A 27,328-nucleotide genomic window follows, 5' to 3' on the forward strand; every position below is an offset into this window, starting at 1 on the left:
TTTAGTATAGTCTTGGTTCTTTAATTTTGTAATGTTCTTTGAATAAAATCAGTAACATACATTGTGCTACTGATGCATTATCACTTTCACCAACTTTTATCTCAGTCTCCAACAACTGCAAACTAAGTAAAAAGATCATCCTGCCTTCCACCCACGATTTAAAAAACTAGGTCATCTCCCTAATAAAGAAAACTGCACAGAACAGGATGACCCAAATGTATACAGGGCCTGCAGCAGAATAAACTGCTTGTTCCAGCACGGCTAGTAAGTATCAGGGGAGAAAAGGCAGCCTGGAAGGAGTAAGGTTCAGAATGTGATTAGGAAGAACCCGTGCCTTGCCAAAATCCAGGTTGAGACAATGGGTTGCGCGCCATAATGCAAAACTACCATTTGCAATGCTGACGTTCTTAAGCTCGATCATGCTTGCAGTTTTACCACTGGCCTTTCTTCTTCACATGGGTCGCCCACAGAGTACGACATACACATTGCTAATAGATTAGGGCAGGGGTGGGCAAATTGCGGCCCACGGGCCAAATGCGGCCCGCTAGAGTTTTTTGTGGCCCGCCAAGACAGTAGAAAAGTATGATAGGGCACATTTGTCTCATTAAACTTATTCTAAAATTAAATGTGCTTGCAGCTATAGATGATATGAAATTAGCACAATAAATAAATTGAATAAAACTACCACTATTTTATTTAATTTATATTTATTGATTTTTATGATACAGTTTATACCTTTTCTGAAATGCAAAGTTAACTAATGAATGCAATCATTTTAAAAGGTGCGGCCCTCCGCTAACCTCCGCTCCCACAAAGTGGCCCCCGAGCCAAAACAATTGCCCACCCCTGGATTAGGGGTTTAAAATTCTTTATAAGGCCAGAATATATCACAGAGATCCCAAATTCTCTTTGTGTGGCCATAGGCTCCTGTTAAAACAATGATATTCCCAACAGCCTTTGTCCGCTTTGGCTGTTCTTACTGGCCTCTCCTGACCTGCAGCTCCCCCCACCACAAAGCCACAACACTGAAGCTTGTTTTTTAAACAAAACAAAACAAAACCCCTTAAGTTTAAAAAGAAACTTGTGATTTGGGGCCAGAAGGAGACCATTTGAAAGCCACAGGAGTCACTTAAAAAACCATAGAAATGCACAACATTGTTCTCTGGACCGGGGCCTGTCTCTAAGTCGCATTTTTACAACACACACTATGGGGGTCTCTTTTCCTGTTACTGCAGTTAATGAAACAAAATTGACCGGTGATGTGCAGTGCAGAGAACCCAGTAAGCCCACTGCTCTGAAGCTAGAGTAATTTACCAAGTTGGAGAACTATCCTTGTGATTTTACGGGCAACGTTGCGCATTTTAATAAATCAGGTTGTTTATAACTCTGGGCTATTCATTTGCAAAGACACCTTTAAGAGGGATAACCTCCAGGTTTCTGAGGATCCCACACAAGAGATGTGCAGAGCCTTTCTTTGTTATGTACAGAATGCATGCGTTCTTTGTTAAGCAGAGAAATACGGCTGCCCATGCAATGTATGCCACCTCCCTGCCACTGCTGTGAGGGCTGCTATCACCAGCCATTCCCTGTACAGCTTCTTGTCACAGGTTCTAGAGAGGTGGCATACATCTTTTCATAATAAATGAATAAAGTAAGATTGTCCCCGGAGTGCTGTATGCCCCATCTTAAGAATCACTGGGCTACCTATAGCAAGGCGTTCACTTCACCTTCCTGTCTTCTCCACTCATTAGGCTACCCTGGGCGAGGAGGTTTTGGTAACAGGAATGAGCAACAGCTGCCCAGTGTATTTTAAAAGACAAACCCCTGAGAGAACTAGTCTGGCTTCTCTATTGCACACTTATAACCGCACAGCAGCCACAGAGAGCAGCCAGAGAAGCTGCTGCTGCTGCTGCTTTTACCATCACAAGTAATCACTTGGAATTGTTCTGCAGGGGGCAGTGAGGCAGTCGGCACCTGGCACGGGTCACTGCTCTAGCTGACTTTCAGCCATGACTGCAGAGCAGGCGGCCAGCGTAGATGGAAAGAGGTAGCTGCTTCAGAGGGTCAGTTCCATTATCCGATATGGAGAGGTGTCTTAGCTTGCTCAGTATTTCAAGTAACAATGCCTACAAATGGCACAGAACTGGGCCACATCAGCCCTATATTCAGGGCTTTTTTTCAGCTGGGACACGGTGGAACAGAGTTCCGGAGCCTCTTGAAAATGGTCACATGGCTGGTGGCCCCGCCCCGATCTCCAGACAGAGCGGGGTTTAGATTGCCCTCAGCGGCGCGGAGGGCAATCTAAACCCCCCTCTGTCTGGAGATCAGGGGGTGGGGCCACCAGCCATGTGACCATTTTCGCTGAGGGCGATTTAAACTTTTAAAAACTCCCCCCTTGTTCCAGCTGACCCAAAGTGACGTCATTGGCTCTGGCAGCACGCATGCACTTTGCGCGTGAACATGTGGTACCAGGGGCACTGCCTCCCGCCAAGAGTTGCCCCCTGTGCTGACAACCCACTGAGTTCCACCACCTCTTTTCCCAGAAAAAAGCCCTGCTCATATTTATCATGTGGATAGCTAAAACAGAGATATTCTGTGATGTGTGAAAGCATGCTATAAATGATACCAGAGCCCAGTAGTTCAAGGGTTCATTGAGTGGCCAGTTCCCAGATGGGAAAGAGATTCAACCAGTAAACAAGGTAAAAGGCACATGGCCTTTAAAAAAAAAAAAGAGGAAAGTTACAAGACAAGCTTCTGTAGGATATAACTGTCACGAGAACCCATAGCATATGACAGTGTCTGTGGAGATGCAGCCCCCCCCCTTGCTCTGATAAGACTTTTTGGAACATCTGGGAAAACACAATGAAATGAAGCTCAGCCGCTCTTATCATCCAAACTTGAACACATCTTGAAGGCCATACAGACTAGAGATTCTCCCGCCCCTCTCTTTTGCAAGTTGCTCAGCCATGAAATGTGCACTGGTTTCTACAGCTAGGATAACCAGAGTTTTGGAGGAAATTTTATTACAACTAACATAACAGGTGCTATCATTTTAAGCTTTCTAACAACAGACTAGTGAACACTTTCACCGCTATTTAAGCAGACATTCTGTAAACATTTAAAAATCTAAGTGTGATTGACTATTTATGCAAGTATTAAACATTGCAAATTCACTAGCTTTACCTTCCTAGATACTAGCAGCTGACATTCTCCTGAAGTTGCAACAGCTGCCATAAAAACATCTTCCTTTGCATGGGCATTAATAAGTGACAAAGCATTACACTCGGAGGGGTGGGGTGGTTTACTGGCATTCTGGGACTCTGCAGTTGCTCTTTACAGTAAGCAGAACTCGGGCAAAAGGTCTACAGGATTCAGAGATTTATGTGGTTAACACACAAAAAATACCAAGAAGAGAACGTATCTTTTACTATCGCTTTTTTTTTGTTACAACAAGGTCAACGAGTTAAAGGCTAACTCTGTACACTAAAACTGCTTGAAAAAGAGAACAGACACATCACAAATTCTCTGGCGGCCAGATCCAAACTGTTTACTTCCTGAGCTTGACATCTGGTAAACCTTTCCAAAAAAATTAAGTGAAGCAGGTCCCCCACTGGCGTCCCACTGTTGAAATGCAGCTGTAAACTGCCAAACTCTAAAAATAATGATGCATAAGAGCACATGGCTCTCACCATCCCTAGAAGAACACATCTAAGCACTACAAGCAATGTGCCAATTTTTGAAGAACATTTTTTAAACCTCAGTGGTCTGTTATGGGGGGAAAAGATGAATAGTAATTGAAGGTAGATTCTGGTAAAATATTTTCTGGCTATGGAGGGACCCCCTGTAGAAAAACACATCCGGATGTTTCCAGCAACAGACCAACAAGCATCGCACTCAAAGATCTTCCCTGCAAAATCGAGCACCTTTGAAAAAGAATAACTAGCGTAGGAAAAATGGCTCTGCTATAGTTCATTGTTCATTACAAACACTTGACAGAGTTCGTTATTTTTAACTTCTGTTTTAACCAAAAACTTCCAAAAGTATCAAAGATAGATAGGCTCTTCCAGTTTTCAATGGCTCTGGTTTGACTGATGTGAGTTAAAATAAATAACCTCCCTTTTTTGAATACATTTCTAAAGAAAATCTATATCTTCCCAATAAAATATACCAAACAATCCTGAATCTATAATTCAAAATATATCAGATCATTCAACTTGAATTTGTCTTTCCATGTTTTACCTTTCTCTGTTATGTAGTTTTTAACGATTTACCAATGTTGTATTTCATACTGTAAACAGTTTTGTTAATAATTGAAATAAAAATAATTTAAAAATAAATAATAAATAACCTCAAAGGAAACGTGATAGATTTGGGCATAACTGCATGGCAACCGCCAGTGGGATGCCTGACATACTACTCCCAGATTGTTGTAACAATAAGCTGCGAGGGCATAAAAAGGTAGTAATATATTATTTGCAATGATTAAATTTAATTAAATGTTATCAAAGCATTGCTGAACCCATGCTTTTACCTTTGAGTGGATAGCACCTTAAAAACCAACAGGCTTACTGGGACATGAGCTTTTGTAGGCAAGAGCTGAAAAGGTAGGTACAAAGGGAAGATAAAATTAGCAAAGGAAGGAAGGTAGGTGCCCTGACCTGGATAGCCCAGGTAAGCCTGAGCTCATCAGATCCCAGAAGCTAAGCAGGGTTGGCCTAGGTTAGTGATTGGATAAGAGACCTCCAATGAAGACAAGGGTTGCAGAGGCAGGCAACGGCAAACCACCTCTGATAGTTTCTTGCCATGAAAAGCCCACCAGGGGTTGCCATAAGTCAACTGTGACTTGAGGGCACCACACACACACACACACAACACACACACACACACACACACACACACACACACACAAGGAAGGTAGGTACTGTCAACTACAGTATCAAATGTGAGTTGCAATACATATGCATGCAGTAATCTTTCCCATTCTTTCTGAAAGGGCTTCAGAAGGTGAAATGTTCATTACTATTATACTGTGAGACTAAAACAACAGCATCCTGGGGAAGCAGCTGCCCGTGTAGTCTACTGACTGCAATGGTACAGTCATGCAGGAAGACTGTACCAACTTTGTGGGCCGACTCGGTACCAACTCTGTGACTGAGGTTTAGATCAGCTTTGAGTTTCCTGCTTTTAAGGCAGATGCCAAAATTTAAAATTTCTTCACAACCAGAAACTAAACCCCTCCTCTGGTGCCCCACAATAAATTAATTTCCAAACATAACAGAATGCTGAGGCAAGCCCATGACAGGGATGAACAGAAGCAAACTATATTCACAAACTCACAAAGCATACAGTACACTGACTAATCCAGCTCTCACTAAACAGAAAACCTTATATGTCAGGTTAATTCTACAAGGAGTGAATGTGATATCCAAAGAATTTCATATAATGTAGGCTTTAGAAAGCAAGATTGTAACAGTATAAAAGGAGTTAAAATATTTATATCTGCTACTTCTTCATATCTGAAGCAGCTGATAATAAAATTAAAAGGCAGATCAACACAAAACATTCCATCACAGGAAGCAAGCATCAAATAATTAATACGCAGTGCTGCAAATCAGACAATCCAGAGCCACTGGATCCCAAACAAGGAACAAACAAAATCACAAAAAGCAAGAGCACCTTTATCAAGCGTAATCTCAAATTTGCAAAACCTGAGCAGTGAAGACACTTCACAGGTATTCCAAAGAACAGCTGCAACATCAGCAGACCAGTATGAAAGCGCCAGAAAAGAGTAAACCCAGTGGTGCAAGAGAGCGACAAAACAGCATCAATGCAAAGGATTTTGAGTGGCATGCAGGTTGAGACAGGGCGAGGCAGTTCTTCAGGCATGTGGGTCTCAAGTAGGCAGTAAACCAGAACCAGACACAACAACATGGTTTCAAGGTGGTCATAACGTGTACCCAGTGACCTGCACCTGTTAATGCACACTTACTTGGGAGTAAGCCAAGGTAGGAAGGCAGCAACCTGGTTAAAGCTACACAGGTCTGGATTTGGTCAGTGTTTGGATAACAGAAAGCCTGGCAGTCTGCTTATGCTGCTCTGAATTCCGTGATGAAAAAAGGTAGGGTGATATTGCAGAATAATAAATGAATAAGCCCTGTTGAATTCAGTGGAAGTTAGTTACAAGCAAGCATGGAAAAGATCAGGTTATATGCTAATCTGAAAAATGTTCCTAAAAATAGGAAAATGTTTAACCTGAATTCATAAGTTTCCAGAGTTGATCCACTAGAGCTTCATTGCACAAAGGAGACTCCATGTTCTTGGTAAACGGTGGGTTCTTTGTCAACATGTTCAAGATCTTATGTCTAAAAAACAACAAGCATCAACTTCTTAATTCATATAAACACAAACTTTCCATTTCTCCTATCTTTTCTCAGCTTCATACTTCTTTATGAGGATTACAAAGGGCTTATATAAAAGTCAAATCTGTCCTTCAGCGCTCACAACCTCTTAGGAAAGAGAACCTCTTGTACTTGTATGGGATTCTAAAAATACATCAAGTTGCCATTTCAGAGAAGAATCCTGGGGCAGTAGTGATCAGTGGCAACAAGAAAAGAAACCAAGAGGGGAAAAATCTGAAAAGAGACTGCAGTGTTCAAAGGCTGCTATTAGCCAGGTCAACAGGGGTGCTGACTCACATGGGCAAACATTAAAACAACAGGGCACGATGTTCATCTACAAATGTGTCATTTATAACCTTTGTCCCCCTACAAACTAGAAACCAGTTTACACTTTTCTTGGCTTCTCAGCATAATGATATCCACTCTGCTCCGATACACTGGGACTACTGTGGATTCTTTTGAAAGGAAAAAAAAGTTTTAAAGAAATTCCTCTCTATGGCCAAAATACTTAAGTGTGTGATGAAGGCCTCCTTATGGGAGGTAGGGAGCAGCTGTTAGGATAAGCACCCGAACCTCTCTAAACTCTCAACCGTCTTGGGGTTTCTCTTTTCCCTTAGGGAAGTGGAAGAGTGCTGCCCTCTTGTTCAGCAACTACAAATGACTGTCAGCTCTGGACACAAACTATTCTGTTGACTCAGGCGGTAACAACTCCGTGCAATGTTTGTAATTTTTTTTAAAGCAGAGATATTTTATGCAGATTATTCAAAATGGTTTACTGGAAAATCTTTGTAAGATCAATCAGAAGTACTGTTAAAAATAAACAGAAGTAAGTGACAAATGCAGAACTTTGTCCACCCGTTAAGAGGACTAACCTTATGTAGGGCACAGGGTCATTCTGAACCATATTCAGCAGCCACTGTAATTCCTCATAGCTCCTGTCAACTTAAACAGAGAATGCAGGACACACTGAACAAGACGGCCGTCTCAAAAGCAAGAAGCTGGAAGGGGTCAGAAACCTGAGATAGACCCGGCCAACTTTTCCTCTTAATCTCATGAGATTTCCTCACCTTGCAGCACTTCTGGCCCCTCATGGCTTTTGTCAACATGGGTCCCTCAGGCATCACCTTTTTGGTTGTCAAAAGGAGCCAGAAAAGTCGGTCGGACCCCACACCCCCTACCTTGCAATGCAAGCCATAGGAGAGAGGGCATGGTTTAGGACACAGTCTCAGCTCACACACCACAGTGGTAAGAAGCAAGGGACCTGAACAACACCCTGCACAAAACATCCTTTATGAATAACTGCAGAATCTGCCCCAACATGCCAATGTTTGTGGAAGACTCATGGGGTTCTTTCACAGGCACATCAACGCAGAAAGTGAAAGTCTCCATTCTGATACAGAGACAGCTGTCTGTACATCAAGCTGTGTGTGTACTTGGGCTCACAAAGCACCAAGCTAAAGCTCCCTAGAGCTCTCCCACATATGGAGCTCTTAAGCAAAAGCCTTTCATGCGTGGATTAGTATGCACACTACAGGTGCTACCTCCTTTCCCCCCTATCTTTGTGGGGAGATCCTGAACACACAGGCCCATAAAAGCAAGGTAAACTTGATCGTTCTATGCTTTTAAGTCAGTATGAAGAAATACATCCTTGACTGCTACTGGAAATCCCTTCCCCAGAGCAATGGCCGTTCTAGTTTCTTGCCTCTGCACAGGCCAGATATTGGGTGGCCTAAATGATTCCAAGCTTGTCAAATCTCACCCTTAACAGCAGAGAAGCTGCTTTACGTTGATGAAATTAAGATAAGGAGGTGCTCCCATTTTCATACTGCTCTTCTGTTCTACCTTACAACTACCATGTTTGCTTCTGTTATTAAATTTCATTTTTTTAAAAGGATTCTACAGTGATCTCCCACTTAAACTGAGACTCAGTCAGGGCCTATATAATCTTATTACTGGATTGTTTAAAAGTGTTTTGTTTAAATGGAGAAGAGTTAAAAACCACGTAAAACGTGTGATATAACACTACAATTTTTAAGAACTATTAAGAGACCTGTAAAATTTGAGACAAAGGGGAAGTTGGTGTGAAGAGAGGGGCCTTGTCCTGCTATAGCCATTCACTTAAGAGTCAAACTATACATTGCAATGTTTGCAAGCCCACCACAGGGACTCGCAGCCATATTGCAGATGCAATTTCTCGGTGGGAACTCCCTTTAAAAATTCTGTGGGGGCCCCGTTCAGTTTGGGAAAACAGCATGAGTGGGCAGGAGCCCGTCCTCTACTCACACTGTTGTTCTAATCTGAATCAGGCCCCAAAACACTTATAAATGGAGTTCCCACCAGGAAACTGCAGCTGCAAGATTGCTGTGAATCCTTATGGTGGACTCACATATGTTATATCATCTAGTTTTGCCCTTGCAAAGTATATAGAGACAGGATGTGCTCAGGAATGCCATTATAGTGAGGACTGAACAACTTCTGCCTCCTACCCCCTGGTGATTCCCAGGCATTAAGAATCAAGTCTGTTCCCATCCTGGGTTCTGTTCTGGGATCTCTCTAATGTGCGATGGAGCATTCAAAGAATGGGGTCACAAGTCGGAAACCAACAATTATACATACGTTACAAGGAAATATAAGTAATGCCTACTATGATTAACTGAATGGTTAAAAAAAAATTACCTTTTGTATAGTCTACAACTGCCTCCAAGGCTGCTATTCGGATATCCACAAAGTGCCCATATTCTGCATATGACTTAAAGACAGCAGGATCGCTTGGGACGTGCCCGTTCTTCTGCAGTATACGAATAGCATTCAGGCAGCTAGTATTTGAGAGAAGGGAGAAAGGCGAAGAAAAAAGTTCTGCTTGAGAATTCTGAGTGTCCAATCACAGGGGGAAAAATTCAGTTCGGCATTTTGACAAGGATTTACACATCAGTTTGCTAAATTGCACCTAAGCTATATGATAACTTTCAGAATCTTGCTATAGTGAAATTTTAATTAAAAAGAGATTGCTCTTTATTTCCTAAAGTTTCTCCAGTTTCTACAGAGCGAAACATGAGACCATTTAGGTATACAACATACTAAGTGCAATATATTAAGTGAAGAGATCCAACGTAAGTAAAATACAGGTAAACCATCTAGTTCATTCTGGGCTGCATCTGCACATCATTGGATAATGCGCTATCATTACACTATAGAAGTAATTTGCACTTGCATCAACTGGTCCAAACAGGAGAATCCTGCTATGAACTGCTACAGTGCAACGATACCAGAATATTCAACTATGTATGGATGTAGTCCACTTGCAGCTCCCTTCCCTTTACCTCCCACATGGTATTCTGCTATTGTTGCCCTTGTTCCCCACGGACAACTGTAAACATCTGATGCAGAATACACACTTCATTCTTCAATGCCAAGCTTCCGTTAACTGCAGATTTTTCCTTCTTTTGTTGTGCAAGTCCAAAAGCTTGTAGTTTCAATTCCACCAGCTGCTCTGGTTTTAAAAATATCTAATGATGTGCTTTTCCTCACACTCTTTGCAATGTTTTTAACAGGACTTCCGAAGTGCACAGTCAATCTCCCATTTATCTTCTAGCTTTTGTGTGTGTGTGTGTGTGTGTTTAATATAACTGGGAAAGTAATTAAAAGGTACAGTCTGCAAGATCAGAACGAAGCATCATGGTTTAATAAGATCCGAATTACAAAGATGAAGTTTACTAGACTGATGATTGCAACAGTTCACAATGTTATTGAATCATACCTGACTGTAATGGTGTGCCTGTAACTGGGTAGTAGCTTTTCCATATTTAAGAACCTGGTAATTTCTTCAAGAATGAGGCGAACATCTGGGTTTAAATTATCTAGTGTCCGAGCTTCGTTGTTCACACTGACAGCAGGGGTTACAGAGTTTGCTAGGGCATCTATCAGTTCAGCTCTGTAATAGTTGTCTGAAAACTAAAGTCAAAGACCAAAACATAAACCAACAAACAATGCAGAGTGGGGCACTATAAAAGAGAGAATCTCTCGAAAGGCACATTCCACTGAGTTTGTTTCCATACAAAGATCTGACACTGCCATCTGATAGGCATTAGGAAATCCCTTTGTCTTCAAAGGGACATGTATTTGTGTAAATGAGCTACAGCCATGGATGTAAACCAAGTGTCCCCAAGGTGGTGCCTGTAGACACCATGGTGCCTGCTGATGCCTTTCCTAGCACTCACCAAATGTTTTCAGAAGTGGTGTGGACAGGTGGGTCTCCTGCCCAGCAGGGCTTCTGATTGGCTGTGCAGAGTAAAATAATGTTTTGGCAGCAGCTGCAACCATAGATTTTATTCTCTTCCTACTCTTCCAGTGTATTTTTTTTTAATTACTCCTCTTGTCCCCTGCATTTGGGCTTCCTCTGTGTGTGTGGCTAGCTCAGCCTCCTGGGGTGGCCATTTTGAGGTTGCAAACACCCCGTGACAGAATTTCAATGGTGCCCACAGGATCAAAAAAGTTGAGGACCCCGGATGTAAATAATATACTTAAGTCCAAATTTTTCATTACTGTATCGGTACCACTGCTGGTTTATCATGGTTCCACCCCAAAAGGCTCCATAATGCAACAATGTAAAAACCATGTGAACAGGTGGGATTATGTAGGAAGAAACATATTCAAATAAAATGCTGGGTGAGTGTGTGTGCACAGACCATATGTACTGGAAAGCAGCGTTTAGACATCAGAGTAAGTTGTGGTCTGATCAAACCCCAGATAATTGTGTCATCCAAATCCATGCAGTCAGACAAATTTGGACTTCCTGGCTGGCATCAAAACTGGAGTTTCAAAACTATGGTTTATAAATCACCATTGGTATTCATTACGGTGTGTTCTGGCACATGAATTCAGAAACCAATCTGCTGAGCAGCACTTCCTTTCCCACTACCTGGACACAGAAAGCAGAGCTTGGGAACAGATCTTAATGGGCAAGCTGGAATATGTCAAGTGAGCTGCTCTTGTAGCATATGAATTAGGCTCCACTTCGGGGAGGTGAAGAAAACAGAAAAGCAATCCTCACAGGACTTTACAATGTTTAAAATCTGTAAACAGACACACCCACCTATTGCTGAGTTACATGTTTAAGACAGGACCTACGAACATGTCATGATTTCATAAACACACGGTGATCTCAGGAAGTTTGTCCTTTGCACACCAAACAGTGAGATCATGAATATTTCAAAGCAAGCTTTTTACCTTGTTTTTTCTGTTGTCGTTGTACTTGATTAGGTCTAAAATGAATGTTAAAACCTCTTTAGGACACAGATTATGAACATCTCTCAGCAAAGCCATTGCAACGGGCATTGTCTGTGAAAAGGATTAACACATTAATGATGAAATAACTGAAACATTTAATCAGAACTAGCTTGTGAAAAATCACTTCTACCTTGATACCGAACAGAGTGAAGTTCCGTCTTTCAAATCTACTGGGCTAGCTTGCATAGTGGTTAGAGGGTTAGACTAGGATCTGGGTGGCCCAGGTTCGAACCACCCTCTGCCATGGAAGCTCACAGGGTGACGTTGGGCCAGTCACACTCTCTCCGCCTAACCTACCTCCAGGGATGTTGTGAGGATAAAACAGAGGAGAGGAGGACAATGTGAGCAGCTCCCCATTGGGGAGAAAGGCAGGGTATAAAGTAAATAAATCAATACTGGATAGCCTCTCTGACAGCAGTGCCAGCTTCATACAAGGCAATGATAACCAATAATTTCCTGAGATTCAGGATCATCATCTGGAGAGGCCGAGCCCTCATAATAAAAATGTGATACTAGATCAGCTAAGCAAGACCAGTGCCAGGTCTCCAACAAATGTCCCCAGAAAGCTCACGGACATACAGAGCCGAAACCTGAAATATTTTCTCTTTCAGAATGGGGAAAGTGCTTAAGACGAGGATTTTTTTTTACACTCACAATATATAGCATGAAAAGGTTCAGGACTTTCTCAATTTTTCAGATGCAGAAACTGAGAAATTTGGAGCAGCACTGAAACACTGTAGTCATATACAACATTTTTAAAGACTTCTGTTAAACGTAAATAATTCTGGAAACATGAATATGCTACAATGTATTTAATTACAATACATTATTATATAGTACAATTTTATATAGTAAGTTACGGACTGTATGCCGGGCTTTTTTTCTGGGAAAAGAGGTGGTGGAACTCAGGACTGCACAATGACGTCACTTTGGGTCAGCTGGAACAAGGAGGGAGTTTTTTAAAGTTTAAATTGCCCTCGGCGAAAATGGTCACATGGCCGGTGGCCCCGCCCCCTGATCTCCAGACAGAGGGGAGTTTAGATTGCCCTCTGTCTGGAGCCACTGGGGCCACCGGCCATGTGACCATTTTTAAGAGGTGCCGGAACTCCGTTCCACCGCCTTCCCACTGAAAAAAAGCCCTGACTCTATGTTTTACGTTATTTAAATAGTAAAATCAGTTTAGGTTTGATAGGATAGTAAGTATTGCATATTTCTCAGTTTCCCCCTCAAGTGTCATTTTTTTTCCTCAATTTTTCCCCCTCTGAGGCTTCAAAATTTCTGGAAATTTTACATCTCTATTCAGAACGGTACACAGAACTTGCTGTGTGGGCAAACCACAGATTTACCAGTCTCCAAAAGAGTGGTGCAAATCTTCCAACCCCACCGCTGAATCCAATTCTGCTACAGGAAGTTAACACACGTAGGAAAAAGTGATGACAAATACACCTTTACCTTTTGAAGGAAGTAACTCTGGAAGTTCATGAAGTTGTTGGTTTTCACAATGTTGGGGCAACTTTTACAGCAGAACATGCGGGTGAAGAGAGACTTCATAGCTGGCGGCCCCGTCCATGTGCTCACCATGAAATTGGCGATCTAGATGATTAGGGAGAAAGAGAAGCCGCAGTAATACTGACTGAGTGCTGCTTACACAGTTTCCATCCCTTAATCAAATTTACTTACCGAAAGGGGGTGGGGAATCTGCAGCAAGCAAACAAAATCTACAACCGTTGAATAGGTGGGAGTTTTAAATCACTGGCTTGCAAAGTTTTCTACCCTCCACTTGTCTGATGGGGAGTTCCTGCATAACTGCTATGGAATTTGCATGTGCTTTAGAGAATTCTAAGGCCCAGTCTAGCGCGTGCACTAATTCTGTAGACACCCCATGAGGGGTTACCGGGTTCAGTTCAGAGTTCTGATCATCACCTACAATGTGCTTAATGGCCCACATACCTGTGGGGCCGCCTCTCCTGCTATGCCCCTCTACAACACCTTCGGCCATTTGAACAAAGCTCTCTCAAGGCGCCAGTTCTGCTTGCTTCACCTTGTAACCTGGCCTGCCTGGGGTGGTAATGGAAGGGCCCACACATCCTCTCGCAGAATGTGCAAAACAGAAATGTTCAGGAGTGCGTTTTTACAAAAGGATTCGACGGGAAGTACAATGGAACAGAACAAGAGACTACTTCTATAAGGGATAACATTACAGTACATTACAGTGTTAATCGCATGCGCCACTTCCTTTTTTACCGCAATGTCCTCTCCCTTTGTAGCCCCCTTTCTTCATCATATTATCCAAGGTCTGAGTATTGCGAGGAAGGACAAGTAATGGTGGATAACCACCATTTGCTGAACAGCATTTCTGCCATTGCATCGCGGAAACCTGATAATTTTCTGAGGAACCCCAGGGAGCACCGTTTCAGAACCACTACTTAAAATGAAAGTGCTACCTAAAAACCAGACAGCCTCTCATCACCACAGCTTCTATAAATTGAAACTATAGCATGTGGAAACAGTCTGTATTTATAGGACATCTGCAACTAATTATCTTCCCACAATCAATACCTGGCTTTACTTGTTCCCTTCACCGCCACAATTTACATTTCAGTCAGATTTTTTAAAAAGTTGGTAAGCTACATATTCAGGGTTTACAGAAGCCCATCACTGAAAAGTCATTAGCATTACCAATTTTCTCATTTTACCCTGCCAATAACCTCAATGCAGCTTTCAAACATGCCTCAGCCACCCTGGAAGTACAAGACCACCCGAAGAGAAAGAGACAATTCAGAATTTCGTCTAGGTTTAAGTTATGCTCTAGAGCAGATGAAGCAGCAAAGCAAAGTTAACAATGGGCACATCAGAGACAGAGCTTGTCCAAACAACCTCGATTTAGAAATTCTACTTTACAGAATAGTAAAGGTTTGCAGAAATTAATGCGCATTGCATTTGTCAGTAAAGACAGCTGGCAGCAGATAGGACATCTATCTGTTAAAAGCAAGACCTCACAAAAAGAGATGGGGAAAAGGTATATCTCCCTGTAACATTACAGGGCTGGGGTCTACAGTTCAATAATCTCAAAGGCTTAAGAGACAGAATGAATATTTTGTCGAAGGCTTTCACGGCCGGAGAACGTTAGTTGTTGTAGATTTTCCGGGCTGTATGGCCGTGGTCTTGGCATTGTAGTTCCCTGCTTTAAATGAGAGGGCATGTGTGCTTTTTGTAAAAAAACCCCAAACCCAAAAACCCTTGAAAATGTTCACCTTTGAAGATCAGTTATACAAAAAAAAAAATTCTACCTTACTCAATTTGTAATCAGTGAACTATAAACTTTTAAAAGTAATGAGAATCCAACTAAACTATTAGGCTACTCATTTTAAAATTACATTTGTTTAGATTTGCAATGAACTCACTTGACCATCTTGGAGAGAAAGGTAGGCAAGAAATACAGTAAAATAATTAAAAAACTGTGAGCTCCGGACAAACCGTGTTGAGGCATCCAGAGAATTCCTTAAAACAGAAATCCAACAGAGCAAGCACACAATCCAAACTACTTCCTAAATGAACTTTTAAGCAATTTTCAAAAATCAATTTTACAAACATATGGTACTGGCAGAACACACACATAAGGTGCAATGTAAAATAAAACGAACAGTGTAATCTTAAGAAGAGTTACTCCAGTCTAAGCTCACTGACGCCAATGAGCTTAGACTGGAGTAACTCTGTTTAGGATTGCACTGAAAGTTACCTTCAGAACACCCCAGGTCACTGAAGCTTCCATGCAGAGGTTCTGAGAGGGCTGGTAACACGGTCAGCCACCAGAGGCCCTGCCAGGACCAATCCATTCCAGAGCAGTAATGGAGATGGGGAAATCCTGTCAACCAAAAGATTCAGAGAAACTGGGAAATCTTGTCAATGGAAACTGTTGGCAGACCATGCTGGGGGCGGATTGAATCCCTGCTGGCTACAGCATCTCAGTCTTCCAAGAAGACTACCTGCCAGTCTGTGAGCAGCCTCAAGCCTCCTCCTCTTCTGCTACTGAGAGAGTGAAAGAGACCAGGGTGGGGTAGGGGAGCCACATTGCTAGCAAGGCACCACTCTAGTTTTCATAGCAGGAGACGTTCAATGTAACACTAGAGTTATAGCAGACATGCAAGAAATTGCATCTTGTCATGAAGAAAGGGTGGCATAGAAATAAGCAGATCTAATAATTCAAATTAAATTCTTCTAATTATGTATTTCTTTATAAAAATTCTATACCATGCGATTATTTTCCTTTTGCAAAGCCAGGAATATGGTTTAAGCATCAAATTGTGTTCCAGTGTTGCATGTGCTTCTCTACAGTTTTAAATCTACAGAACCATGCTGTATTGCTTTGCTAGAACAAAAAGGAAACAAGAAAGAAAGAGAAATCCAAGGAGACGGTAAAGCTAGAAGTGAAAATTCACCACTTCCCCAGATTTCCAACACACCAAGGAATTCACCACCAAAACAACACATGTATATTTGTAGAGCGGGGGCGGGGCGCCTTCCTTTAGTCACACGATTTAATGCAAGTCAGGAAACTATTTTAATATCAAGTATTTCTGCTTCCTCAATTATGGTGAAAGGTGCCTCTATTTTCCCTTTTACAGAGTAAAACAATACTGTTTTCTTTTCAAATTGGTCATTTCCGAGCAATTGGTAAATATTTCCATAAGGCTGGGTTGGACAGCAATCCCATTTGGGAGATGTGCTGATGTTTGGACGATTACTCTCAGCTGACATGTTAAAAATAAAGAAGACCTAAAATTCTGCACTACAGTTCAAGAATTACAAGGAATGCAGCCTGAGTTTAAAGCCGCTAATCATAATAAAATGACAGCCAGTGTGCTGCGTTGGTCAGACTAGGATCAGGAAGACCTGGGTTCAAATTCTCTGCTTATCCATGAAACTCACATCATGGGGTGACTTTGGACTGGTCATTCTGATTCCAACTAGTTTAACTTACAGGGTTGCTGAAAAAATAAAATGAGGGAGAAGAGAACTGAACACACCTCCCTGACCTCCTTAGATGAAGGGTAGGATAAAAATACAATGTTGAGATAAATAATGGATTGGATTCTGTTGAAAAGACCCATGCATGGAACTTCCCCACTTTCCCCTTCCATGCCATCCCCAAATACCTCCCATGCTGCTCCTGGGTGCCATTGTCCACCAGGAGTGGCATTTTGGGCTGCTGCTGGACGGAGGAGGCAGGGAAGCAATGGGATCAATGGGATCTAACTCAATGCTCATAATCCAGACACAGATTTTTATATCCCTTTGGACTCATTTCCCCTTTAGAACAGTAGGCAACCTCTGCTATGTCAGAAACTATTTTTGAAATTCCCATAAGCTACAAAAGGTAATTACTATATGATGTATGTGCAAGAGGATGACTGGCGTGTGGAAAAACACAACCTGCATCGGTTAGTTGATAGTATCCAATAGTATTCTGCAGGCTCAACAAATATTATATATATTCTTATTTTGGTTTTAAAGTTTTTTGGAGGGACATGATCTCTAGGAAAAGCAGCAGCTACTAGCTGAAAGCCTGGAGAACATACAATCACTGCATTGTGGGACAGAATCATCCTGCTGTCCTAGCTGTAAGCAGGCACTTGCTATAAATGGCATAAATAAATACTTTTGTGGGAGTCTGTTTTGTTGTCTCTGCAGGGAATATCAAGAGCTCAGATGTGATCCATATTCAACAAGATAACGTGATACTGGGTTAGGCCCTGAGAAACTGCTGTGGAAGTCTCAGAACCTTTGGCAGCTTTTAACAGAAATCCAACATGGCTCTCCTCTCACCTTGGCAAGACAGAAGCATGCCATTATTCTCACTCGGTAGAAACACTGCTCTTGTTCGAGGATATCGGTCAGTGCAAGCCGTGATGCTGGAGTGGGGAACTTCTGCAGGGCCAAAATGGATTCCTCCTGTGCAACCACATCTCTCTCATATCTGAGCTGGTACTGCCACATGAAGTCAGCCTGTTCAAATTCTACCTTCCTTAATACAGACATGTCCGGGTCTATTCTTATCCAGAGCAAAGGAGAGTCGGCGCTGAAAAAGAGACGAATGAAATTTATGCTGTGGCTTAAAATGTAGCAGAGGTGTGAAGACTAACGGTAACATTTTAACGTGGGGTGAACAGATAGCCCTAAACACAAAACCTCTTGTTTTCTACACACGTAAGGCTAAGGTTATGGTTTTACTCCTGGTACAAGCTTTTAACTGCGACCATATGCTTTTAGGGGTGGGGCATTTTCATGATAATTTCCACAACAGAGCACTCTGTTGAAATTCTCCCAACTCTCCTTGGCTCTTTGTTGTCTTTCGCTAGCCCAAGATGCTCTTGACCTAACAGCAATACCTACATTCAAAAAATGGCACAGGAACAAACTAGTCAAAAGGCAAGACAAATTTGCAGAGGACAGGTTTATCAATGGTAATTCACTGTAGTAACTAAAAAAAACACCTATCTTCAAAAGTTTTAGGTTAGCCAACATCAAGTTTACCATATTGGAGACCTTTGGATTGCTCTGGCGGGCCAGGTAATGTTCTTTGTTAGTTGGAAGGTGAAGGGGGAGAGACTGGAATACACAAATTAAATATGCTGAATTTGTGACTTTTTCAGATGTTAGTGAGTTGTTAAACTGCTTGACTTCCCTCCTCCTGACTGGTCAAGGCACCATTTGAGGTACTTGACTGGCCAAGCTAGGGTGCATGTACACCCTTTTAAAGAGATGCCTGCTGGCCATCTGATTGGTGGTGGCTGACTTTTAATGGCTGTCTACCCTTTGGCAAGGGATGGAAGAGACAAACCACACCCCAGTCAGGGAGCTGCTCACAACCTCTCACCTTGTGCCCAGGATTCCTGGTGTGGCGAATTTAGTAAGGCCCTATAATAGAGGGGGGGTCAAGGAGGATGGTCCAGGTCTGGTTTTCAAGCTAGAGAGGAAAAAGTCAAGGGTGAGCCAACCCCCACGGCCTTTCCTCTGGGTCTGAGACAAGGCCCAGAACAGCACTCAGGCCCACCGGACTAGGTGAACAGGAACTTCAGTGGAGAGATCATCAGAAACCCTTGTGTAGATTTACATGATAGATGAAGGCTCACATGTGCCAGGGAGGTTCTCATCATCTACATTGGCTTAATCCACATATAATCCCAAAATATGGTTTGATGAGTAAAAGTACACACACATGGGCTTGCACCTCCTTTGTCTTTCACTACCCACAGTTTGTCATGCTTAAAAACCAAGCTGCAGCAAGACCCTTGCTTCCAAAGTAGTATTTGAAACCCAAGTTTGAAGTGCTTTTTGCAAGCCACGGCCGGTTTCCCAGAGACTTGCATCCCAGGACTTGCATCGTGCTTTTGAACAGAGAAGCTGAGCTCAGAAATGGTGCAAGAGGCAAAGAGGAGTGTAGGTCAGTTTGCTTGAAGCCGTTTTATTTCTGAGCTGTTTGGTGTGCGCGTCTGCCTGAAAATCTCTTCGCTTTTGAGGAGTGCTCTAGAAACAAATGGTCCTGCTGGGAAGAGCTTCTGCTGAGTGAGATGAGTCAGCTGCCTATTGGCTAACCCCAGTGGGTGTAGCTACAGCCCAGAGCTGTAAAACAGGGTTTATTAGAGGGCTGACTCTAAGAAGGCACATGGGGTTCCTAGGGGCTTGCACCCAGTGCTTTCACAGGGCTTCTAAGAAGGAGTGTGCTTGGAAGCTACATAAAACCATAATAACTGACGCAGGCAGCATGCATTCCCCAAGTTAGAAAAGGTACTGTCGAGTCTAAAAAAGGTCTGCCCAAATGAAATGAACAGAAAGGACTGCAGGGTCTGGCAAAAGAAGTGTAAGCTAATAATTAAACATGTGGAGTGCTAAAAGCACGAAGATAAACAATAAGCATTTCTTTAAGTACTAGCAACAGAGTCTGTTTTTTTTTAAAAGGGCCCTATAAAACCCAGGAACACTGGGCTTTCTGCGGCGGCAGGTCCCTATGGAGGAGCAGGTGGGCTTGCCAAGCCGTCCTTCAGTGGTGCCTTCCAGGGGTAGGCTTGCCTGGCAGTCGCGTGGCGGTGCCCTCCAGAAGGGCAGCAAGCTCGTCGGGCTGTCCTGCAGCAGCAGCTCCCTCTGGAGGCCGCATTGGCCAGGACACACTTTTCATCCTGCGCAGGCGCACCAGGATAAAAGTGCGTAGTCGGGAACACAGTTTCCCTTTTATATAAAAAGATATCCAGAGCAGGAAACCAGCCAGAGAAGCAGATACTTTGGATAACCAAAGGAATCAAAGTATTGCTAAAGGAAGATGTTGGGATGACAGAGAAGCTAAATTTGTTTCTATCTGTGTTCACTGTGAAAAGCGTGGGGCATGTGCCCACAGCATGCTTTCCAGAAAGGAAGTCTGAAGAACTGAGTCAAATTGAGGCAATAAGAGAAGAAGTTCTAGACCTACTGCAGGAATTAAAAAACACTGTATCTCCCGGTCCCAAGGCACACACCTGAGAGTTCTTAGGGAACTCAAATGTGAGTTTGTTGATTGACTAACCCATTTATGTAACTTGTTACTAATACCAGCCTCTGCACAAGAAGACTGGAGAACAGCAAATGTTACACTGATTTTTTAAAAGGGGTCCAGAGGGGAATCAGGAAATTACAGGCCAGTTAGCCTAATATCCCAGGAAAACGAGTAGGAATTGTAATTGAAGATAGAATTGTTAGACACAAAAAAGAATAAAGCCTGCTAAAGGAAAAGTCAGCACAGCTTCGACAAAGGGAAGTCCTGCCTCACCAACCTTATCGGGTTCTCTAATAAAGTGAACAAAGATGTAGATAACAGTGACCCAGTAGTTTCAGTGACCTGTTATATACTTATATATAAACAGAGACATTCTATACTTCAACTTTCAAAAGGCTTTCGATAAGGTACCCCACCACCCTGACCTGGATAGCCCAGGTGAGCCTAATCTCATTAGATCTCAGAAGCTAAGCAGGGTCAGCCTTGGTTAGTAATTGGATGGGAAACCTCCAACGCAGGGTTGCAGAGGCAGGCAATGGCAAACCACCTGTTAGTTTCTTGCCACGAAAACCCCACTGGGGGTTGCCATAAGTCAGGTATGACTTGAAGGCACTCTCCATCACAAAGGTACCACCTCACCAAAGAGAAAGCTTAGCAGTTATGATGTAAGAGGACAGGTTCTCTTATGGATTAAAAATTGGTTAAACAACAGGAAGCAGAGAGTAGGAATAAACAGACAGTTCTCACACTGGTGGTAGGCAGTGGCATCCCACAAGGATTTGTGCTGGGGGCTGGTGCTATTTAATTTGCTCATAAATGATCTGGAATGGGGGAGGGGGTGAAGAGTGTAGTAGCCAAGTTTGCAGATGACACTGAACTATTCAGGTTCTCCTGTCCACCAGGAACAGCATTTTGTGAAGATCAGTGGGCTACAGTGGGAAGCAGCAGAAAATTTCTGTTCTTCCACTGGAAAATTTAACTAGGATCCAGGAAAAACCAGGAAACAGAGGAGGGACTTTTTTAGGAGTGTAACCACAGATTGGTGGTAGAGCATTTGCTCTGCATGCTGAAGGTCTCAGATTCAATCCCTGGCATCTCAAGTTTAAAAGATCTGGTAGCAGGCATTGCACAAGACCCTGGAGATCCACTGTGAGTCAAGAGTAGACAGTAGCGGCCTTGACAGAACACCAAAGGTCTGACTCAGAACATGTGTTTACATGAAACGTGAATGAGCTTACACACCATTTACAATTAACAAACCATGGCTGGCATTACAACTGAATGAAGCCTGAGATATACATGTGGTTGCACAAACTCAACAACCTGCAGTTTGTATGTTTTTTCTGTACAGAAATACCTTCAAACACAGTAGTTTCGGAAAGCTTGATGTCTTGATTGTTACTAACTGGCACACATAATAACTGCATGATCTTTTAAAATTATATTTAGCAGAGGTTTCCCAGTCAGGACTTCAAGAGTTAACAGCTCTTTTGTTGAAGAACCGAAGGAAGATGGCCAACAACAGAACAAGGTGGCCAATGAAGTGGCAAATTCTTCTGATTAAAAAAAAATCAGGCCAATTCACAGCAGTTATTGGATCAGTTCAGGCCAGTTCACAGCAGTTATTGGATCATGATGACTACTGTCGCTATAGAAAAAGGATGGAAGAGTGTCAGCCCCAGTTCCAAGGCTTGTTTGGACAGCTCTAACGCAGCACGCTCGTACAGCTTTTGCTACAGAGGCCACTTTCTCAAAATGGTTCTTTTGAGAGTGCAAATGGAGCAGTGCTCATGGGCCTCTGGAGGGGACTCAGTGAACCCCCAAAATCATGGACCTTCAAGGAACAGCGATTGGAAAATATAGCTAGGATGCAAGCACTGTTATGACAATATTTGCAAAGAGGAAGAATCAGGATTCTGTGAGCACTGCAGAAGGCAGCAGGTGTACGGCTACACCTCCAGATTATTTCTTCTATGAGCATCATCCACCTGTCTGGTAAGCAGAAGAAAAGAAGTACCTCCTAACAGGTAACTGCTGCTGGGGCAGGCAGAGATGGGGGTGGGAATTAAATGGAAGCAAACTGATGTTTCCAAATCCAGGCTGTGCTACTGGATTTGGGCCAGTATCGTATAATCTCTCTTCCTTGGGACAACGCAATACAACACGAGAAAAGGGACAATATTGTCATGAATTGACTTACTCCATGGCAGAAAGATCCATGTCTACTTCCTCTCCATTCATCAGGGGAATCTTCTTCTTCTTATTCCTGTGTAAATGTTTTTAAAAAGTCAAACGTGTATATTAAAAATGGGTTTTTCGTTTCTGACCTCAGCAAGCGTAGATTAAACTGTGTTTCAATGAACCATGTTACGAAGAAGGCTAAGGCTGAGCCATTAAAACTTCATTCAACCAGTGCAGATGTTCCCGATTGTTTCTGTCAATCATCCTTCAGAGGCGCATTACCTCCTCCCTTCTGCAGACAGCACTCGCCATGGGTGCACCATCAAGCAATATGGATCATGACTGCTGCTTAAAAATGCTTAACCACCCTGCTGAATCAATATTTCTGGTGGTTAAGAGTGACAGGTAGGTTTTTTCCTATCTTTTAAAAAAAAACCTGTTATGCCTGGAACAGGGAATTCAAACCCACATTAGCAACTAAGGACTGCATTCTCACATAACAACAGTGGCACAGAGGCTGCTACAGGGCTACCCCTTCCCAGCTCATCATAGTAACACTGGAAGCCCCAGGATACAAGGGGAAAGCCCATGGTGTGGCCCTTTCCCTACAGTAGCACAACCTCCTGTTTCCACAGAGCAACCCTGGCATCAGAAGGAGTCCTAATGTGGCTTCTTCATACATGATCTGGTGATACAGGAAAGGGCAATGATGTGGCAGCTCCCATGCGATCGATGTAACATAAAAAAGGGGACCAAGGTAGTGGAAAGTGGGACACAGTACTTATTCTAGTTACGTGTGCCACAAAGATACTCTTATAAATGGTCTAATGCTTACCGTCTGCTCTTTGAATGGCAGGGTATGTCATGTTTAAGGCTGTTTTCTTCTATTTGCAGAGTGTGGTTGAAAGATCCGTCAAGCTCTTGCACCGTTACTTTCAGAGGGCCCTTAGAAGATATTAATTTAATGTGAAAGAACAATTAGCTGTGATTTCATGTAAAGTGAGAGTGATTTGACTGTTTCCAGCACGTGTATCCTAACTTTATCTCACAGCACCTTCCCCCACCAACAACCACCCTATGAGATAAGTTAGATGAAGAGAAAGAAGCTTGCCCAAACCTATCCCATGATTTCCAAGGCTGAAGCTGGATCCGAACACAAGATTCAAATGCCTAAGGACAATATTCAAGCCACTATACTAAATCAGGTCTTCAATGAGTTACTGGTGGTGTCAACCACACTTGGTATAACACCCTATTGCCACCATTATTTTGAATCAGGAAAAAAAAACCTTAACAAAACATGTTTCATGTGCCCTTGGTTGCAGAGACATGGGATTATAAAAACAAGAAGGAAACAAGGTAACCAGAAGTTAACTGAATCCGGTATCCATGCATCCAAATTCGCCTTTAGGATAATAGCTGATAAATAAGGGGAAAATGTCAACTGGAAATTATATCATCTGACATTAATAAATATTCTGTTCCACATGTATTAATGACATGCAATAAAATATTTAAAGTCGCTATGGGCTACTGACCCCTACCCACCCTGACCTGATATTGCTCAGAGTGCCAATAAAGTTGGCCCCCACACTTTATTTAATGGTAATAGCATTTTAAAAAGACAAAATGGACAGTAAATATGTAACTATTTTCAGTTTCAGTAACTATTCAGAAAATTGGACTTACCACATATTTCTGGGTTCCAGGAGATGTATAGTCCTGCTTTATTTCTAACTCCAGTACGTTTCGTTTCCTATTAAATGCAAAACTTCCATAAAACTTTACCACGCTGCTCTGATCTCTAATGGACTGAATAGGATAACCACCATTGTGTTCAGATCTGCTTTTTCAAGTGCATGTTTCCCCAAACGGTACCCTCCTAGGCTGCTCTGATCACCATACAGGGCTTTACTGAATGCAATTAAAGATCATTATTCTCCTTGTGCTGAATTCAGTGTCTTTTAAGTACATTATGTAAACAATGCCTAAATCTGACCTTTCCAGTTATCTTCATGATGGAGTAGCAAACATAGATTAATTTGCTCATGGGAATTCAGGTGAGTCACACAAGTGTCTCCTTAACTATTCCCAAGACAACATCAAGGTGAACTCAAACTCTATCAAAAGCACAGGCTGACACTACCAGTTTTTACAAGCACCAATGAGTTTTACACATCTCTTCCTGTTCACACAATTTTTAACTGTTGGTGTCCTAAGACTTTTTGGTGCCAAAATGGAGTTTCAGAATTTGTAGCTTAGGATGTACCAAACTGGCATTTTCTATATATGACACATGGTTACAAAACTTCTCACTATGTAATTTAGATTTAAATTCAACTCAAGCTACTGTACGTTTTTCAGGGTGAAGGCAACTCTACAGACTGTTCCAACCTGCTCCATATAAGGATTCACAGGATTTTAACTTAAACAGAAGAGAACTGGAGCGCAACAACTGGAACAGATTTTTTAACTAACAAACTCTTCATACAATTTTAAGGCTGCTTCATATGTTCCAGTGTACTCATTTAACTGGGCCACAGAACAGCTACTTTTAATCTTTGCTGTTAACTAGCCCAGAGCTAGAATGAAAAGGATACACCCATTGCTTTATTAATGGCTGGATATCTTTGCCAGAGACGTTGGAGATGGATTTCAAAAACCCAGATGTGGAAACCAGCATCTGACTCCACATATGAGACTGGAACTTCTGGGATGAGGCGGTACTGGCCAGACTCAACAGTTTGTTGAAAACCTACAAAGAAAAATTAGCCTCAGTTCGTATTCAAAGCCAACAAAGTGATCTTAAATCTTTAAAAAATGTGAGAGACATTCAGGTCATAGTACGCAACAGAATTCATCTAAAAACAAAGCCAGACAGGATCCTAGGTGGTTCTGCTGGTAGGGAGAGAAAAGATTTCAAACAGCATCTTTTGGGAACGAAGCTCCTCATCAACTACCTTTGGAAAGAGCATGTATCAGAAAACTCTGACTCAGAAGTGCCCTCATAGTCTGCGTAGTTTGGTTGTCAGCAGCAGTTAACATGGGAGACCTCTGGGAGCTCACAGCACAGTACCTTCTACTCCATTATCTTGTACTCAGAGGCATGCTGCCTTTGTTCATGGAGGTTCCATTTAGCTATCATGGCGAAGTACTGATAACCTCATTGTTCAACAGCTTCTTTGCATAATGCTTAATAAAGCAGGCTGCTAAGAGATTACAGCATAACTCTTCTGTAGAGTTACTGTCATCTAAGCCCACTGAAATCAGTGGGCTCTGATTGGAGTAACTCTGTACACAATTGTACTGTATGCTCGCTGAAACTGTTTCTGTTGGGTGGGGGGAAAGAAGAGCTCGACACATGCAACAGCAACAGATTGAATTGTTTAAGCCAGTGGTGAGTACCCTTTTTTTAAAGAAAAAGGCACTGGCTTGATTCCATGGCCTGCTGTTTAAGAGGAAACCTGGTTTTCCGGGAGTGGTTGTAACTGGCTCCAAGCCACATGGGTCAGTTATGCAAACAGCTATCCATGCAAAGAGGTGCTTGTGTTTTCTGAGCTCCGCAGGATTGTCTTAAGGCAGCACGATCCGATTACACTGCCGAGGCTATGGAAGTTTAGACCTGGCTAGGGAGACCACTTAGCAAGTCCATGTACAAATGTAACTAACAAATCTTCAATGGTTTGGGCCAGTATGGATGCAAGGATGCAAAGGAGCAGGCTGTGGGGCCACATGCCCTTCCTGGAGCAAATGCTTCCTCCTCTTGTGTTAACCATGGTTAAGAGATATAGTGGCACCAATGTTCACCACGGTTAAAAGCTAAACAGGTTCTCTCTTAACCATGACTTGAAGCTGGTTAACAATCTCTGGAGTAAGCAGGAAACATGGTTACCCTTCACCCTGGCTAAAGCTGGCTCCAATATATCACTTAACCATGCTTCGGTAAAAAAGGGAAATTGGTTCAAGAAAGGGAACCTATAAGCCCCTGGCTGACCCCTAATTTCTTCACTGTGATTAAAAGAAAGCTTTTTATATGTATCAGACATTTGCACCTAATGGGATTGTGCTGCTTTTACTCAAGGGATTGGATTCAGCCAGATTTTCAGCAGCAGAAATGGAAATTAAGGGTCCTCCTCTCCCCTCTGACCACCAAAGATGCTAAGCTGGGGACCAGCATGGACAAAAGCCAACGGGAGCAGGAGCAGTGGAGAGGAGAGGAACTGGACAAGATTGACTGAAAAAAACTGGCTGGATCAAACCCACGGTCATATTCCCTTTTTTTAAAAAAAATCATATTTTAAAGTTATGACATTGAAATTGATTTTTTAAAAGCCATGGTTAATGGAAAGAAAATACTCTTGAGGTTATTTTAAGGTAAACCAGAATCCATTTCATAAAGTCATCCAAATACTTACTTGTAACATGAATTCCATGCTTATTCTGTTTTCTATCAGCCTCATGACTAGGTGGGCCTTACACTGGAACATAGTGTAGTATTCCCATGATAAAGTGTGTGGATGTTTTATGGAAAAATGCAGATGTGATGAAGGGCTGGAAAATAAAATCAAGATCAATTCAGGACCCTTTTACGACAAAATCCCACCACGGTTCTCGGCAGAGATGACAACATGACAAAAAAGAGAGCTAGATGGGCTTCAGGAGCATATTATACACACACACACAAGTTCTGGAAGTGTGTACTGTCGAATTTGAATGGTAGAGATTTTACAAGGGAAGTCCAGTGGCACATTAAAGACCAACAACATTTATTCTACCATCAGCTTTTGCAAGTCAAAACTCATTTCCTCAGACTGAGCATTGGTGAAAACTTAATATTAGACACACACACCAGAAAAATATGGGCAACATATTTCTCTATCCAGCAGCAAACTGGTTGGCCCTATGTGGATAGCAAAAGCTGCACAGTAAGGCAATG

General features: G+C 42.4%; 1 protein-coding gene across 2 annotated transcripts in view; it reads right to left on the reverse strand.

Annotated features, from left to right (window-relative positions):
• TAF2 (TATA-box binding protein associated factor 2) overlaps window positions 1–27,328 on the reverse strand; it is a 70,830-nt gene that overhangs the window by 20,597 nt on the left and 22,905 nt on the right. For both annotated transcript variants that reach the window (XM_054985122.1, XM_054985121.1), the window contains 12 exons: window positions 26,808–26,943; window positions 24,993–25,147; window positions 24,082–24,196; window positions 23,228–23,337; window positions 22,412–22,477; window positions 17,511–17,763; window positions 13,137–13,277; window positions 11,625–11,735; window positions 10,156–10,349; window positions 9,075–9,214; window positions 7,271–7,340; window positions 6,253–6,362 (listed from right to left, as the gene is read on the reverse strand). In XM_054985122.1, the coding sequence (XP_054841097.1) occupies window positions 6,253–6,362; window positions 7,271–7,340; window positions 9,075–9,214; window positions 10,156–10,349; window positions 11,625–11,735; window positions 13,137–13,277; window positions 17,511–17,763; window positions 22,412–22,477; window positions 23,228–23,337; window positions 24,082–24,196; window positions 24,993–25,147; window positions 26,808–26,943 (1,601 nt within the window). The remainder of the gene's footprint in view (window positions 1–6,252; window positions 6,363–7,270; window positions 7,341–9,074; window positions 9,215–10,155; window positions 10,350–11,624; window positions 11,736–13,136; window positions 13,278–17,510; window positions 17,764–22,411; window positions 22,478–23,227; window positions 23,338–24,081; window positions 24,197–24,992; window positions 25,148–26,807; window positions 26,944–27,328) is intronic.

This window comes from Eublepharis macularius, chromosome 7, assembly GCF_028583425.1.
Source record: "Eublepharis macularius isolate TG4126 chromosome 7, MPM_Emac_v1.0, whole genome shotgun sequence".
In the NCBI taxonomy this organism is placed as follows: domain Eukaryota; kingdom Metazoa; phylum Chordata; class Lepidosauria; order Squamata; family Eublepharidae; genus Eublepharis; species Eublepharis macularius.